General features: G+C 43.2%; 1 protein-coding gene across 3 annotated transcripts in view; it reads left to right on the forward strand.

Annotated features, from left to right (window-relative positions):
- The window catches only part of UST (uronyl 2-sulfotransferase), a 163,065-nt gene extending 145,904 nt beyond the window's left edge, over nucleotides 1-17,161 (forward strand). Inside the window, exons 8-9 of one of the 3 annotated variants that reach the window (XM_063329272.1) lie at nucleotides 13,437-13,716; nucleotides 16,658-17,161. In XM_063329272.1, coding sequence (XP_063185342.1) covers nucleotides 13,437-13,716; nucleotides 16,658-16,715 — 338 coding nt within the window. In that variant the 3' untranslated portion in view covers nucleotides 16,716-17,161. The other 2 variants (XM_063329270.1, XM_063329273.1) reach the window with 2 other exon arrangements.
- The last annotated feature ends 245 nt before the right edge of the window (nucleotides 17,162-17,406 follow it).

The following is a 17,406-nucleotide window of genomic DNA, read 5'->3' on the forward strand; positions in this document are numbered from 1 at the left end:
CCATGCAACTTAAATTTACGTATAGGTTTCCCTCGTGCTCTTAGAATTAGCCTATGAAGTTGAAGAATTCTCTTGCCCTTTTTTTTGTTAAAGAAGTATTCTCAACCTGTTCTTTGGAACAAGCAACATTTCAAATCTGTGGTAAAGGCACATAGGGTATAATTTACTTCTGATTCTTAAATATGAAAAAGTTAAAATTAGTTATGTTTTATGGCTTTTTAACCACAAATTGCAGTGTTTTCCATTAATTATTTGTATTTCTAATTACACCACCTCAAAAAGGATCTAACAGATTTAGAAAAGGTACAAAGCAGGAGCGAGGGAGATGGTCAGGAACATGGCGTGGCTTTCATAGGAAAACAAATTTAATAGACAGACCTCTGAGTTTGGAAAAGGGACAACCGAAGTGGGAAGTGCTAGAAACAAAAAATGAACTGTGCAAAGAGATTGAATGCAGAATGATTAGTCTTGATTTCTTAGGGAGAATCAGTTTTTAAAAGTTTAAAACAGTTATGGAATCACTTAGGTTGGAAAAGACCTTTAAGGTCATCAAGTCCAACCGTTAACCTAACACTGCCAAGTCCACCACTAAACCATGTCCCTAAATGCCACATCTACACGTCTTTTAAAAACCTCCAGGCATGGTGATTCAACCACTTCCCTGGGCAGCCTGTTCCAATGTTTGATAACCCTTTCAGTGAAGAAATTTTTCCTAAGATCCATTCTAAACCTCCCTGGTGCAACTTGAGGCCATTTCCTCTCGTCCTATCGCTTGTTACTTGGGAGAAGAGACCAACCCTCACCTCACAGGTAGTCCAGAGAGCGACAAGATCTCCCCTCAGCTTCCGTTTCTCCAGGCTGAACAAGCCAGCAGCAGAAGCTGCGAGACAGCACTGGGGGAAGACACGGTCTGTGCCTCTGCCACTCCTCCTGCAAGCATCCACTGCTAGTCACCACTCATTTGAATTAATTTGAACTCACTATAGTGACTAAGTGGGTACTTCAGCTGATCCGTTGTGCCTGCTATATGCATTAGGTATGTATTTTGTGTGTATTTTAAATTTCCTCAGTGTGCCAGGTTTGCCCACACCTGACAGCAGCCATTTTTACTCTGCTGGCTCTGAATGGGTTCGAGCTAACTTTCTTGATAGCAGCCCAGATAGTGCTGTGCTTTGGATCTGTGGTATTTTGGCTGCTGCTGAGCAGAGCTCACACGGCGTCAAGGCCTGCTCTGCTTCTCGCTCTGCCGCCTCCGTCAGTAGGCTGGGGGTGGGCAAGAGGCTGGGAGGGGAAGACAGCCAGGACAACTGACCCAAATTGGTCAAAGGGCTAGTCCATAACATATAATGCCATGCTCAGCAATAAAAGCAGGGGCGGAGGAGGAAGAAGGGGAGGTTTTGGCTTCCAAGGTGGCCTTTGCTCAGAGACTGGCTGGGCATTGGTCTGTCTGTGGGAGGTGGTGAGGGATTTCCTTTGCATCGCTTTTTTTTTTTCCCCGCCTGTTAAACTGTCCTTATCTCTACCCACAAGTTTGCTCGCTTTCATTCTTCCTGTTCTCTTCCTCATCCCATTGTAGGGATGGTGGGGGGTGGAGCAAGTGGCCACGTGGGTTCTTGGGGGCTGGCTGGGGTCAACCCACCACAACAGGGTTTCTCTCTTTATCTTGATACAACTCTTAACGCGTGTCTCATGAATAATGTTGGGGGCCTTTATTTTGCCACTCCTGACGATCACAATGTATAAAATGTCAATATTCTTCAACAAAAGCCTGGTTTGTTGCAGGTTTAGGGCTCTTTTTAGTAACCTTGCTTCCTTCCAAAATTGCTTTTTCTTGAAGAGTTCTTCCTAATTCCTGTCACATCCTTCCTGGTTTCTGTTCCATTTTATCCTCATTCAGAGGTGTTAATGTTTACATGTGCCCATAAATACCAGAACGGAAAAAGACAGCAGGTCGTTTTATCTCCTGTTTTCTTAAGCACAAGGGAAAGTTTTGTGCAGTATAACCTTGAAGCGCGGTATTCATTAAGTCAGGGCTAGTATTGTCATTAAATCAAAACAGTGCAGCCATCCTGAAAACTTTGATACTAGCCAGTCTCTCTAAGACTGGAATGAAATTACTGATTGAAACACTGCAGACATAAGACAATTTACAGGACTAAGTGCAGGAGCAGTGGATTTTCGTACCCTGTAAATCTCCTGTTCTGATTCATAGCTGTTTTCACAGTACTCAGCTAATTCCTTTAACCTGCAATAGAGTTAAGGCTACTGGGAATATATGTCCTGTAAACAAGGTGATAGATGGCAGAATGATGTGTCTCTTCCCTGTCAGCACAGTAATGCTAAATGTGAGTTGAATTAAAAAGGATCATTGAGCAAATACTGTTTCCTCAATGGATTGCTCTTGGCACTGACACACGAGCGGGAACAGTCAAGGTGTGCTGGAGCTGGTCACATAAATCATTGAAGACAGATGAGAGGTACTCCGGGGGGGCTGTCTTTGCTGCTGGCTGGTGCAGATGCACAGGGTGCGAAGGGAGGCCTTCATCTGCAAAGATCTCGGTCTTATGTGTCAGAAATGCCATTTCCCCCCTTCTTCAGGAGGAAAATCTATTGCCTGGACTACAGAGCGAGCACGTGCAGGTGTAAATGTCTGTGGTATTTGAACAGCATCTAAATACGTCCTGTATTCATTTATATTAACCTGAGCAGATTGAAATCACACTTCTCCTTGAATTGGGGCCTGCTTCTGAAAACTCTCAGACATATAAATAATTGCTAGGGGAAGTCTGCCACAGCTCATGTGAGTCACTACGTCCTGTGATACAGCCTCTGAGGTAGCTCACCCACCCAGGCGCCCTGGCCCTCAGAATCAAATGGGTCACGCCAGACCTAGGGATTTTCTGCTACCTTTTTCAAGTCCTCGTCCCTCACCTGTGGCTGCACTGATAAAGAAGTGCTGAGATTGGCACGAAGAGCCACCACGTGCGTCTCTGTGTAACTTCTGCAACAGCATCTGCCTGGGAGGTTTCAGGGAGGGCCAGAACCTCTCGACTTGCAGCGAACTCCAAGTGTTCCAAGCTCCCCATCTCAGAGCAGGGCTGCGGGCTCTCTTACAGAGACAGCAAAAAGCCCAGGTGTGAATTCACCTTGACTTGGCTTTAATGACTTTGTGAAATCCAGAGGAGCATCGGTCACTGTGAAGTCCTGAGATGGCTAAACGTTTGGCTTATTTATCTGTCTTCAAGGTCTGCAAGGTCTTTTTATGAGTGAGGACACTCACCCTTCATGTGAGCTTATTAGTGCAGGCATGGAGGGGAGCAGTGCATCGCCTAGGGGTTCCTGGAAGGAGGGAAAGATGCATTCTTGTTTCTGGTTCATTGTAACCTTGGGGGACATGAAGACCCTGGCAGCCTTAGAGCTTTAGCCCTGTTGAGACATTTTACTTTGCCTTCTAGCCTGAACGGTAGAGGATCAAGACGTTCCCTCTGCAGGAAAAGCATGGGGTGGGAATTGCATTAGCCACACCAGGAGATTACTCTCCTCTCCCAGGACTTCCAGTTAATATAATTCCCCTTCTTTTTAGTTTTTTTTTTCTCTTGCTGAAACAAGTCTGCCTGTGTTAAACAACGGACCCTTTTCCTCGGTTTTGGCCAGAGGAGGAAGCCTTTGTCCTGATAGCCTGGCGGCTGGCCAAGGCAGTCGGGCTGTGGGCCAGGAGGGGGTGAACTTGAAAGGAACAGTGTGTTGTTTCTGCTCTGGTAGCATTCTTCCTTCTTCACCAGTGCCTCAGCCCCTGGCTGCCTTCAGTCGCTCATTATACACAAAAGAACCTAAGGGCAAAAGAGAGAATTTTCTCTTGACCGCCTGTAACTTGCAATAATAAGAAATAGAGCAATTTCGGGGCTTTCAGCTGTCTGTGTACAGACATAGTTGGGAGAAAATCTTCTTAGAACTGGCAACTTTCTCACAAGGGAGAAGAGAACTGATATCTTTTTCTTTTTTCCTCCATTTTAATAGCAGCTTTAAAAGCGTTAATTTTGTACAGTAATGTGCATCTTCCAGTCCTGTATACCTTATCAGTAGTGGGTTTACCTTGGCAGTGCATAAATTTTATTATTGGCCATTACTTTAGTCCTAGTTAGTATTTTTGCTTTTGTTTCTCATTTCAGTAGTTATTGTTATATAAAGCAATAAGCAGTCATATGTATGCTCTAGGAAGACAGGAAGAGGCAGCACTTAGAAATAATAATTTTAAGGCCGTATTCTCAAACTTTTTTAAAAAAAATGTAGCGTTAGTTCACATTCCTGCAAGGCCTGATGCTGCAGGGTGGTGACCGCTAGGTTTGAACAGCCAGCGACTGGAAAAGGTAGCAAATTAGGGGTTCAGACATCTTCCAAAAATGACATTCACGGTGAGGTATCTCAAAGGCACTGACAAAAAGGCTTCCACAGGTGATGCTCCGGACTTGGAAGCTGACACGTGCAAGACGTTCGGAACTTGCATCTCTGAAAGACTTAAATGGACCATGGGGTTGTTCAGTTTGGCTTCCTGTGTGCTACAAGTCATGTAGTTTCTCTTCCTTCTGCACAGAGATCAGTAACTGGAGTTGGTTAAGTTATCCAGCGTTGATGTAAAAATATCAAGTGATAGCAAATCAACTTTTTTTGGTTTGTTCTTGTGATTAATCACCTTCACCACTTTAAAAAGCTGTGCCTTGCTTCCAATCCACATTTCTCCGGTTTCTGCTTCCAACCCTTCAGTATCCATAGTTTTCTCACCATGAAAATATGCAGATGCTGTAAACAAGTCACCTCTCCATCTTCTTTTTTTTGGTAAGCTGACCAGAATGAATTTATCATCTTTCTCTAAGGTGTCCCTTCCAACCCCAGTATTCATTCTGAGGCTGTTTTCATACCCTATCTGATTTAGGATGTGGTTACCAAACTGGATGCTGTATGCCAGTGTTGCACTTGTCAATACTATATATGGAAATAAAGGCACCTCCACCTCCTTCCATCCCTCTTAGACATCTTAAGCTTGCACAGCACGTCTCCTCTATTGCTTCCTTTTTGTGGACAAAAATCACAGATAGCAGCCTACTGTGACTCAAAGCACAAAGGCAAGATGCCTGCTCTAGGTTCTTAAGTCCCAGGCTATACCTCTGCAGATTTTCTGCATAACATACCTGTGGTGAAGCTTTTCCTGCTCGTGACCACTGCTGAAATTCATCTCAATCACTGCAACTTTCTCTGGAAAAAGAAGTCATAATGCTGGTATCTGCATAACCTACTATGCAACACTGTTCACAAGCGATCTGTAAGAACCTATTTTTAAATTGTGGTTTTGTCAGATCCAGATTTGACTGAATCCATTCAATAATACTTACACGGCTATAAAAGAGACATTAGGAATTGCATATGAACTGCAAACATAGCAATTCTTTCAGGAACTCGAACTAGAGAATCCTGGCATTTCCTCTGCAGATGACTTTGGTTTTGGCACCTCCAATTCTGTCTAGTTAAACTTAGAAGTTGCTTAACAGCAATAAAAGTACCTGACCACATTATCATAAGAATCTGCCTTTTCGCTCTACCAGTGGGCGTTAATTTTCAGCTTTTTTTTCCTTCTGTGTTAACTTACCTTAACTGGGAATGCAACATTAAAGTGCACCAAATAAAGGTGTCTCTTAGAAGATCCTGTTGAGATCTGTTATCTGATCATGTGTGAGATACAGCACATTTCCAGGCCAGGGCAGCAGCAGTGGTAGTGTGTGGTACAGGAGGGTTGGCTGAGGTGTCCCATGCAGCTGGAAATCTGCATTGTTGGATCCCCAGCTCTGAACTGGTAGGAGCAAAGGCGTAACACCGTGAAGTTTCCAAGAGGAGAGTTGGAGATTTCATGGTAAATACTTTGTGGCTGGAGAAGAGAGCTCAGAGAGTGGTAGCTGTTTACAAAGTATGGAGGAAGTTATATGTTTGCACTGCTGAGTGTGTTGTAAGGCAAGTGTTTCATAATGGTGATATAATGCCTTTAATAGCTTAAGTAGTATTTCAGAGCACTGTTGGATGCATATCACTCTTACAGTTGACAGCCAGACCAGTGCACTGATGACCTCTGCGCTATATTCCCAATATGTGTTACTTGCATACAGTAGGAAGGTGTTTCTTTTGTTATTTTCAGCCTTATTGGCCCGCAGTACCTTTTGCATTTATCACTAACGTTTTTCTTTCTTTTTTTTTTTTCTTTTTTTTTCATGCTTCTTCCTTGTTCTGATTTTGTGCCATGCCTCCTCAGCATTTACATCCTGGAGCATTAGTAGTTGTTTGATTATGTGTCTTTCGGATTATCTTTGTGAGCTCTCCCTGGCTAATCTCTGTTTTGGCATCCCTCTGTTTTCCTCTGCCAGGTTATCATTCTCTGAGCTCCCTGCATTTTGTCCATGGTAATGTCAATAATGAAATTGTATTAGGTTAAAAGTGACGTTATTCTTCGCTCTGGTTTCCTTATTCATTATAGTGGTAAGAAAGAAGAAAGCATTGCTGTAACTGTCTCACGCATTTCAGTCTTTGTCATTGGCAGCCATCGTTTTGCAGTGTCTGTGCTAATTACAGTCTGGTGTATTTGCTCCCAAGATCCCTGTTTGATAAATAGGACATCCAATTTGCCTAGGATTTGTCTCTGGAATTCTGGGTGTTTCTGTGCCCCCTGGAAGGCAGTCCTTTCAGAGAGATCCATATCTGACCTTTAGGAGATGGGACATTGCTCTTTGCCAGTGGGCTAGAGTTCTCCTAATCCCCTAGGGTTAGGAGTTGTTCCATGTCATCAAAGCAACACAATAATTCAGGACAGAAACGCTAAAACAAAGCAAACATTGCCAGTGAGCCTAGCTTAACTGTCCTCAGTATGCACGAGTGTCTCATCTTTATTTACATGTTGTTAAAAATTACACCTTATTTTGTTGATGTGAATAACTGAGAAGACAGTAAACTAGCAGTAAGGAGGTTAATAATTGGGCTTTGTAGTATTTCAGACAAAGCTAGTAGATGCTATGGGACAAATTACAGCCTACTTTTTCATCAACTTTGGGTTTTAATACACTTCTTCCTGGTTGGTGACTCTGTTAGGTTTTCTCCACCATCCCTGCTTTCCTTTAGCTAACATGAGCCTACACAAGGCGCTTGGTCACACAGTATGGCCGTGGTGCACCACATCCCTCCTCCAGACCTGGGATCTGGGACCGGCCCGTGAGCCAAGCACATCGGCGTCTCATCTGTTCTCCCAAAACCACCTTTTCCCAGATATCCGGCAAGAGCCCAGCTAAAAATTTCGAGTTTGAAAAGTGGATGAGTTGTGACAGAAAATTTTCTGCTGAGCTGCAGTTAGATATTCCAGGGGGGAGATCATTTCTAGCATAGCCATCAGAGCCCTGTTTTAGCGCCGCAGCGATCGTTTGAGTGGCATATCAAGCAGAGGCCCTCGCCGATCCATACGTCACATCTAACCACAGTGACATACATGTATTTCCATTTAAAACTGTGGAGAAGTAGGTATGTGCCGCAGCTCAGCTGCGTACGATTGAAACGCGGGGCCTCCCCGTGTAGTTGCAGGAAATGAATTTACTCTCTCTGTGACAGCCGTCGTGTTCCCACAGCCTTACAGCAGCACAGCTCGGCGTGGGGTTTTTCCACCACAAATGTTAGCCAGGCGAGTTGCCTGCAGCCCTCCTGCGCTGGCTCCAGCCTGGCTCAGCTCTAGCCTGGCTCACCTCTCCCCGACAGGTCCCCCAGGGCCCCGGGCTCCCTGCGGCTTCACCCAGGAGCAGCGCTGGGGGACAAGCTTCTGCCCTCACACCCGCCGAAATGATTTGGGGCTGGAGAGAGCGTCACCCTGAAATTCTCTTTTGAGGTGGAGAATGCCTTCAGGATCATTTTGCCTAAATATGGCAATCCAAGGGGTTTTGAGCCACAAAGTATAAAAAACCACTTTTCCCTATGGTGTGGATCGCTGCAGTGCCTAACGCTGATTTCTTAGTTTAAAAAAAAAAAAAATGAGAGTGGGGAAAGTAATAGTAAATATTCATCACCTGTAACCCAAAAGAGTTTAATTTTCTTCCTCCGTATCTACATACCAATTTAGTCTTAGTTCAAGGCATGAGCAGGCTGCAGTGGGAGGCTGGGTTACTGCATAGTACATTCTTTTTAGTAATTTAAAAGAATGCCAAAGTAAACACAGTTTAAAAAAAATAACCCTAAAAAGTAAATGGTGTAGTTTGTTGCCCTCCATATGGTTAGCTGTCTCAAAGGTCATAAAATAGGGGTCCTTTGGTGGGACAGCTGGGTTTATGCAGCATATGCAGATTGTTATTTTGGCTTTAAGCCAGATCTGCCTAATTTTTCCATTTTGCTTCTATGATGAGGAAAGGTGGTTAAGGTGACTTCAAGGGGCAGTTCTGTGATTTCATTCATGTTTGTATTAAAGAGCCTTTTAAGAGTATTTAAGATTAGAAACCAGTCTAAATAAAATTCAAGTGCAAAAAAAAAGAGAAAAAAAAAAAAAAGCGAAGTTCACTTGTTTTATCAAAAGGCTGAGCCTGGAGCCAGGCACAGCCCCAACTTTCGCCATCTGACAACCAGCACCTCACAGCTATTTATGCACTGCAGTTACTGATGATTATACTGTGAAGCAAACCAGCAGAAGCCAGAAAAACTACCAGAAAAGCCTTCCAGAGTGCAAGTGTTTCTATCAGAACGTATGTATGCATCTATAGACGTAGGTGCGTGCACAGAGCAAAGAATAATTGCATGCATCCAGGAATCCTCTCTGCTGTGACTACTGCAAATTCAGAGGAGGGGTGTATTTTGCTGCGAGGGTGGGATGCAGCGCCCAGCTGCTTCAGCAGAGCGGGTGCCGACGGGCTGCTCCCTGCCTAGCACACCACCAGTAAATTCCCCTTTGGCTGGTCCTGCCCCGCACTGACTGACCCCCCAGGGAAGCAGTCCGGCGCTTTTCACCTTGTCATCGTTGGCAGTGCTCCTGGGCCGAGCACAAGTGGCCCTCTCTGCTGGGAGGAGCAGCCACCAAGGGCAGCTGGAGCTGTAAGAAGCGGCTTTTCCCGCTTAGAGTCCTGGAGGGACCGTATAAGTAAAGAGCTTTTTCCAGCGAGGTAAATGGAGGTTTCTGTAACAGAAATAACCTATGTAAAATAAAAATGAAGTTGGCAAGCAGTATAAAGGCTTAGGCTTAATAAATGCAATATTTAGTAGTGTATATTTGCTGCTGAGTTTGTAAAGAAAACCAGACTGCAAAGCTGGCGGGAGCTACCAGCTAAGCACCGGAGAGGGGAAGGTCTTGAAGTGCTCAGTAAGCATAAGGCAGCAGTTGCCTTCTCACCCCAGGAGAGACTGAGTACAGCGTCCTGCCTGGAGGGTATTCACCTAATACCCCTCAATGGCAACTTGAACAACTGACTGAGAATTTTAAAAGAAGAGACATTTGTTCATCTGTTCCGGCCTATGGGCAAAGGCGGGCTGGAAGAGAATAAGCTCTTGGGGAAGCCAAATGTTTTCACCAAAAATATTTCCCACCATTCGCTAGCTACAGGTAGTGCTCTTATGCTAACGTCTGTTTTAAATGCAAGGATTTCATGATCCTTCTTCTACACATTTTCTTAGTTAGACAGCTCGTTGAAAATCACTTCTTTAATTTTAAATCAGTTTGTGTATATTTTAATCATTTTACTCCTATCTAAATAAAACTATGCAAATTGATAAACTGTGAACAGTCAGTAAGTATAGTGCATATATCACCATATATCGCTGTAATTAAAGAACAAAGAACTCTTTGTACTGAGTTGTTTAATTACTTAGATATATGAGTAGAGACAGAGATTTCAGCGTAAAGAACTGCAAACTTTGGTTTAAAAATGCCATTTAATTACAGAACGGCATGTTTTAATTGTTACCAACTAATGAAAACCATTCTTCCTTTAGAGAAGGAATTAAAAGTACAAATGTAAAATAGAATGCATGCTTTAAATATTATTTTTTTTGTAATTTAGAACAGCCTTATGTTTGGTAAGCTAGTCAACTTATTCTCTCTTTCTATCATGTTCTTCCTACATTTCAAATTACTCTGTTGTAATTGGTAAGCAAAACTGAGACGGAAAATACCTCTTTCAGATATAATTATTTTCTTCTGCACCAGATGTGTGTGATGCAATGAAGTGAAATGAATATGAGAACGTCCAGCCCAGCAGCACTTGCTGTCTCATGTAGTGTTATTAAAATGAACAGTTCTCAGTTGTTTTTCTTTAATTCCTTTACTCTGAAATAGGAAAGTATGTGTCCGTTGTCTGAAAATGAAAATGCGTTTGTCGGTGTGGATACCCTAAGCTGTATGAACATTGATCATTTAAAATGTAAAGAAAGCAGTTCATGTTCACATGGCTGTGCTCTTTTTTGTCTAAAGATCATTGCTGTTGTGTTTGCTAGCTGGACTTACTCATCTTTTATTACCTCCTGAAATAAATGAGTTTGCTTTTGCTTAAAATTCTTCTCTTCCCTAAAAAGTTATTCTTGATTATTTCTCTTGGCTGAATGTATTGCTTGTGGAATCCCAGGAACAACTCACTTTTCCTACCAGGAACCGTTGATCCATCCCTTAGCCTTACGTGTTGGCGATTGTGAAAACGTGTTTTGATTTGATTTTGATTGAGGGGCTCCCTCTGGAAGGGAGGGTGGTCGCTGCCGCTGGGACTAGGTTGGAATCATCAAACGTTGTTTGTTGTCACCTTCCTCCGTTTAAATTTTTTCTTTGCCATGTTTCATGGCCCAACCCTCTTGAATTCCTCCAACTTGCAGAACTGCTGTTACAATAAGAATTAGGTTTTCGTATCAAAATCCAGCTCTTCTTCACTGCAACAGTTTATCTATGTAGTCATGTAGAATATGGGGGTTTCTGTTTGGCCTTTGAGGCAGCGCAAATAGAGAATGTAAAGGAAAGAATGAGCAGCAGAAGCCAAGGCACTATCCTGGAACAAAAAAAAGAAAGGAGCTCTCATGCAGACCTTGCTGTTGTAGCAAAAAGCAAGGAAATGGAGTAAGGATTGACAAGATTAAAATTAATCTATTGGGTTTAGAGTCATGGAGAATTGCCTTAAGTTGTCCCCTAGTCAAGTGGCTTTCCTCAGGAGAGAATCAATTAATCTGCTCTTACAGTCTTTCAGAGGTACAGCTTTTGTAACTTGTGTGCCCTACTGCACTGCCTAACTATCCTTGCCATCAAAAGGGCTTTTTACCAATGTCTGACTTGTCATGTCCTTGCTTCTGTGCAAGCCCATTCATCTTGCCGTGTCTGGACCCGGGTGTATTCTGAGGCCATTACAGTCATTTCCTTGGGCATCTCTCAGAGTAACACATGAGGCTTACTGTATTGGAGCACTGAGCTTTCAGAAAACCTAATTATAGAAGCTAGTGCTTCATCATATTGAAGAGGACTGGGTCAGTACTGGGTCCAGTCCTCTTCAATATATTCATCAATGACCTGGACGAGGGGATAGAGTGCACCCTCAGCAAGTTTGCTGATGACACAAAGCTGGGGCGGGTGGCTGACACACCAGAAGGCTGTGCCGCCATACAGAGAGACCTGGACAGGTTGGAGATCTGGGCAAAGAGGAACCTTATGAAATTCAATAAGGGCAAGTGTAGGGTGCTGCACCTGGGGAGGAACAACCCCCTGCACCAGGACAGGTTGGGGGCTGACCTGCTGGAGAGCAGCTCAGTGGAAAGAGACCTGGGAGTCCTGGTGGACAACAGGATGACCATGAGCCAGCAATGTGCCCTTGTGGCCAGAAAGGCCAATGGCATCCTGGGGTGCATCAAGAAGAGTGTGGCCAGCAGGTGGAGGGAGGTCATCCTCCCCCTCTACTCTGCCTTGGTGAGGCCGCACCTGGAGTACTGTGTCCAGTTCTGGGCTCCCCGGTTCAAGAGGGACAGGGAACTGCTGGAGAGGGTGCAGCAAAGGGCTACCAAGATGATTAGGGGACTGGAACACCTCTCTTATGAAGAAACCTGAGGGATTTGGGTCTGTTCAGTCTGGAAAAAAGACGGCTGAGGGGGGACCTTATCAACACTTATAAATACTTAAAGGGTGGGTCTCAGGAGGATGGGGCCAGGCTCTTTTCAGTGGTGCCCGGGGACAGGACAAGAGGTAACGGGCACAAACTTGAGCATAGGAAGTTCCACCTGAACATGAGGAGGAACTTCTTTCCTTTGAGGGTGGCAGAGCACTGGCACAGGCTGCCCAGAGAGGTGGTGGAGTCTCTGTCTCTGGAGACATTCAAAACCCGCCTGGACACGTTCCTGTGCAACCTGCTCTAGGTGACCCTGCTGTGGCAGGGGGATTGGACTAGATGATCTCTAGAGGTCCCTTCCAACCCTATGATTCTATGATCAGTGTAACATTCGTCTCCACTTTTCCTGAAGAAAGTCGCAGTTGTTTGGTGGGGATACGGTGATGTGACAGGTCAGTACTTCCAGTTTTTTCTGTTCTCCTCTTCACAGTTGACTTTCCATTACGTTTCTGTCTTGGAGAAGAAGGAAATAGTTAGGATACTCTGGCAGCCTGTTGCTATCTGGTAGAAAACAGCAAAACGATTGCCTTAGGAGTTTGCTTTACACCTTGTTCAAATACATTAATCTCCAATGGTAGAATAATTTACTGAGAGAGGAGGCAAAGAGGCAATTCAGTATTTTTGCTAGTAATTCTAATTCTTTGTCAACAATAGAGGTGTTTTATTTCAGTTTTCCAACGCAGAAGTTGTCAGGTAAAGAAAAACATACTGAAATCTTCCAGTCCCAGGGCACAACAGGAAGATGAGTCTAGTTTAATTAGCAGGTGTAACAGGATGAGAAAGTCAACAGGCACGTATGGTCTTGAGGCGTCACGTGGTAGCCTGAGATGGATTCAGGTTGATAAATATCTGTTTAGATTTGATGAAGCACAACTGAGACATGACATAGTATGCCACATAGGAAATAATTGATTAGTTCCTCTCAGCTGTATGCTGGATGTATAATCCACATGCATCAGGCAAAATTTCCAAAGCTAGGCAAAATTATGGGTTTCTCTACGTCTAGTTTTTGCTCATAATTGGTATGATTTGCATTTTCAGATAACTATTGCCAATTGAGATGCTCGTTGACTACACGCAATGCCAAATGCTGCGCGTGAGCTAGCCATATTTAAACATGCAAGTCTAACTTCAGACATCTATATTTTTTATCTCTTGTTAAAAGTAAATCCATTATTAAGGAGACAGATTGAGCTCATTTGTATCAGTAATGCAGTCGGGCCATGCCATAATCTTTAAAAAAAAGTTTAGGTCTGGTCTTATTAATCAGCACCCACCATGTTGCTTGTTTGGCTTTTTTTACAGAACATAGGAAACTTGGCAATCTGACTGTGACAGTGAAGAAGACCGTCCCCTCTCCAGAAGCAATACAGATCCTCTACCAACGCATGAGATATGAATATGAGTTTTATTACTATGTCAAAGAACAGTTTCACCTGCTGAAGCGCAAGTTTGGACTGAAATCTCATAGCAGGAAACCACGTCCCAGACCCGAGTTCTTCATTCCTTCTCCCCTGGAAACAGAGGAACCGATAGACGATGAGGAAGAAGATGATGAAAAGTGGCTAGAGGATATCTATAAAAGGTGATGGATGGAAGAACTATCCTTTCTCTTCTGGTGACCCCTTCAGCTTTCTTAAGATTTTTTTAATTATTGTTAAAAGTAATTCCTTGAGGAACTGAGTTAACGCGCAGCAGCATTTGAAACAGAACGGAAGAGACCATTCCCACATGCTGGGGCCATCGGGAGATACCTGGTTTTGCAGGTTTGGTTCATTATACGGTGTTGGCTCTATAGCATCTTTGCTGTGACATAGTTCAAGAGAGAAGTATCTATTGTCTATCACAAAATAACTTTTGGAGCATATGATAGTCCTCTGAGAACCTGCAAAACATAAAAGAATAGATTAGGCGGTCTTGAAAAGTAAATTTTACAGACTCTTATCTCTCTCTTTCTCCAGAAACAAGTCTTCGTTGCATAACACTGCGGCATTAACTACCGGCAATGTGAACTACGGGCAATGAGCCGTTTGGGAAGAGTGCCTCTTTCTGCCCAGAGCACACGTACCCAGTGGTACGGCCAGAGTCATTGCCACGTGTGTGCACATCCAAGGATAACAGGCACAGAAAGGGGCTAGATAACAGCTTCTGAATTACCCTGTGTGGGAGGAGCAAGGCTGCTATTCTGGCAAATTAATACTAGTGGACGTAAGGCAAGTTAAAGAAACCAGGTGGTTTTGGTAAACCCTTCTAGTTCATAGAGTGGAAAAAGTTACCAGGTCAGTGAACGGCAATAGCAGATGAAAAGTGTAAGGCAGGGTTACCTAAACAGTGGAGTTTTGTTCTGTTCCTGCAGTTGAGTACATTTCTATGAGACTCTGAAGGAAAAGGTGCAGCATACAGTTTTTATGTTCAGAAAAGGTATTAGTAAGTTTTTATTATTGTTATGGGTCACAAATCCAAAGAGATACAGAAAAAGTCACTTATTAAAAAACTTAGGTGATCTGGAACTCCTATTAAGCATGACTGGCGTTTCTGTGATTGCAGAATTTAGTTGTTCACGTCTGAAGGTGAGCGCAGCTGCCCCATCAGCGCAAACACCAGACGCCTGCTTTTAGCATGGGTAGAAGTAAAATTAACAATACAGACATACACAACTTCTCTAGTTGAAATATTTCGGAATGATAAAAGAGACAAAAGAAGGTACGCTCTGTGAAACCAAAGCCAATTCAGTGATACGTTGTTAAGAGAGTCACTGTGAAAGTTGCCCTTTTTATCACTACAAGTATTATCAGCAAACACTAGAAAGGGGATGGGTGGAAGCTGGGGGAGAAAGGGGAGCAGCTCCAATATGTGACGTGCTCCTGTCTTTAATGTGGGTGTCCCCAGGATTCCCTGTGACCTGTGGGCTTGACGGCTATTTGACAGCCTGCCAGGACCGGTGGTGCAGAAGTGACAGACCTGCAGGCAGCAGTGGGCAGAGCCATTTGGCCATCTGCTCCATAGCAGCATAGGGGGGATTTGGGGGTCTTGATGAGGCCTTGGCCTCTTGTGCACCGTCGTTGCCGGAGGAAGCTGGACTAGTAGAGGATAACAGCAATAAATTCCTGTCCTAGATCACAGGAAGGAAGCAGGGCTGAGGACTTGCAGCTCCCTGACAGGATGAGTCCCAGTAACACTCCAGGGGCAACGCACCTCTTGTCTCTCTCACGTCCTTTCTCAAACATCTGCCTGGAAATTTTTGCTTCCTGTTCTGCGGCTGCCTCAGCAGCGTGTCTGCCGTCTGCAAGGTTGTACGTCGGTTTGCAATAACAAGCAAAAGTTATTTTGTGATGGACGAGGCATATAAACTCGGGCTAAGCTCGAATGTGCTTTCCAAGGGTTTCCTCTTCCATGAGCCTGCTGAGAGCCAATAAACTCTGTCTTCATCACCAGTCGGTCTTCACTGTACCTACACACAGAGAACAAAAATAAAGCAGCATAATCGTGTTAAGACAAGATGCTAACTTACAGAAATATTACGTAGAAGATTCTGTTCTCGTTATTAACATCCCGGGTTGGTGGTGGCAATGCACTACCGTGGGGGAGCACATTAAAGAAAGCTGAAAATGGCACAGATAACAACTAACGTATTAGCTAAAATATGAATCTGCTGCATTGTATATTTTAAGTGGTTTCTATGAAATTACATTGAGAGAGTAATGATTAGTTTACACACTGTGGAGTTGTTGTATTTTGGAAAGAAAACCAATGTTCTCACCTTTCTGAAATTCTGTTTGAATTCTTCTTGCCAACGTTGTAACAGAATAATCAGTCACTTAACACATTCACCCTTCCTGCAAGTTCACTGCCGCTTACCTTAAGGTCTATTTTTATCTGTTTATTTAATGGTATCTTCAGCCATCACTACTTATAACCTAAATACAAAACCTGTTTAATGATTTACTCGCTAGGTTTTAATGTTGTTGTATTTTTCATAACAATCAACCTGGCCTCTCCTCCTTGAATGGTACTTCATAAATTTATCTGGCACATAGCATCTGAGGTTCCTGGTCGTACGGCCTGTGTCTGTCATGAAATATATTTTACTTAATTGTTAAAAGGTACGTTTTAAGCTGGTTAATCTTTGACTTATTTATTGAAACTTTTCAGCACATTCCAAATTCTAAGTTGCTCAGGAAGAAGTTGATTTAAATGATTTTATTTTGGTCTGATGAATATTTCGTATTCCAAAAAAAAAAAAAAATCATTGTTTGTAAGCCTTTAGCCCACGACAGCTTTGTAGGAAGTGCCATGCATGTACTTGTAAATCTTTGTGGGGGGGAAAAAGGTGGGTGCTTGACATTTATGAAAAAAAGAAAACATATGTGTACATTAGCTTAGCTATAAATGAAAGCAACGTATGTTTTGGGATGAATATTCTTTAACTTATTCACTACCATCTCCTGAATTATAAATAAGCCATATGACTCTTTATTTTTCAGTCCAGTGATGTTTAAAAATAAAACTTGTACATTTCTTCCTAGCGTCATAGTCCACTTGCTTACGCTGGTTTTCTTGCCTGGGTACAGCGGCGGTGGGTGAGATGTTGGAGTTGCACATGGCAGAACAACACTGGATACGGCACAGTTTATCATCTGAAAGTCATACTTCAGCAGCGAGACTGGGGCGGGTTGGTCCTGGGCTGTTCTGTGTCCTGAACTGCCTGGAGGTGTGAGGGTGAAGGCAGAATTATTTTATTCACCTGAGATGTGCAGTGAGTACCCCGAAGTACATTATCTCATCGTGCTTTGTGGCTGCTAAGTAGAAAGAAGTTTTATCCAGGAGAGAAACAGCTGCATTTTACTAGATGTGATATTTGATGGCCAGGCGTAAAAGCTCCAATAGTCCAGTGTGATGTTGTAATATAAGTGAAACATCCGTGCTTTCACACTAAAGAGAGAATCAACTGTTGTTAAAGTGCAGCATTCTGGAAAAAATAAATTTTAGTCTCAAGTTTCAAGTGACAGTGACAAATGGTGCGGGTGTTTCTTCCTGTTTAATTTACTTCTCCTCTGTACAAATTGTGCTGATGATGCAAGGCTAAGTCTGAAATGTTCTCTACTTACGCGTTGCGAAGTAGCTCAGCAGAACTGAAGGTATCTGAAACTGATGGTGTATTTGAAACATTTCAATTTCTTTGCCATTCTTTATCATTGGACTTTTGATGAATTGTTTGAATGTTATAATATAGAATGGTACGTAGTATCATAAAGACACAAACAAAACCACAAAT

This window comes from Chroicocephalus ridibundus, chromosome 3 (assembly GCF_963924245.1).
Source record: "Chroicocephalus ridibundus chromosome 3, bChrRid1.1, whole genome shotgun sequence".
NCBI classification, from domain to species: Eukaryota; Metazoa; Chordata; class Aves; order Charadriiformes; family Laridae; genus Chroicocephalus; species Chroicocephalus ridibundus.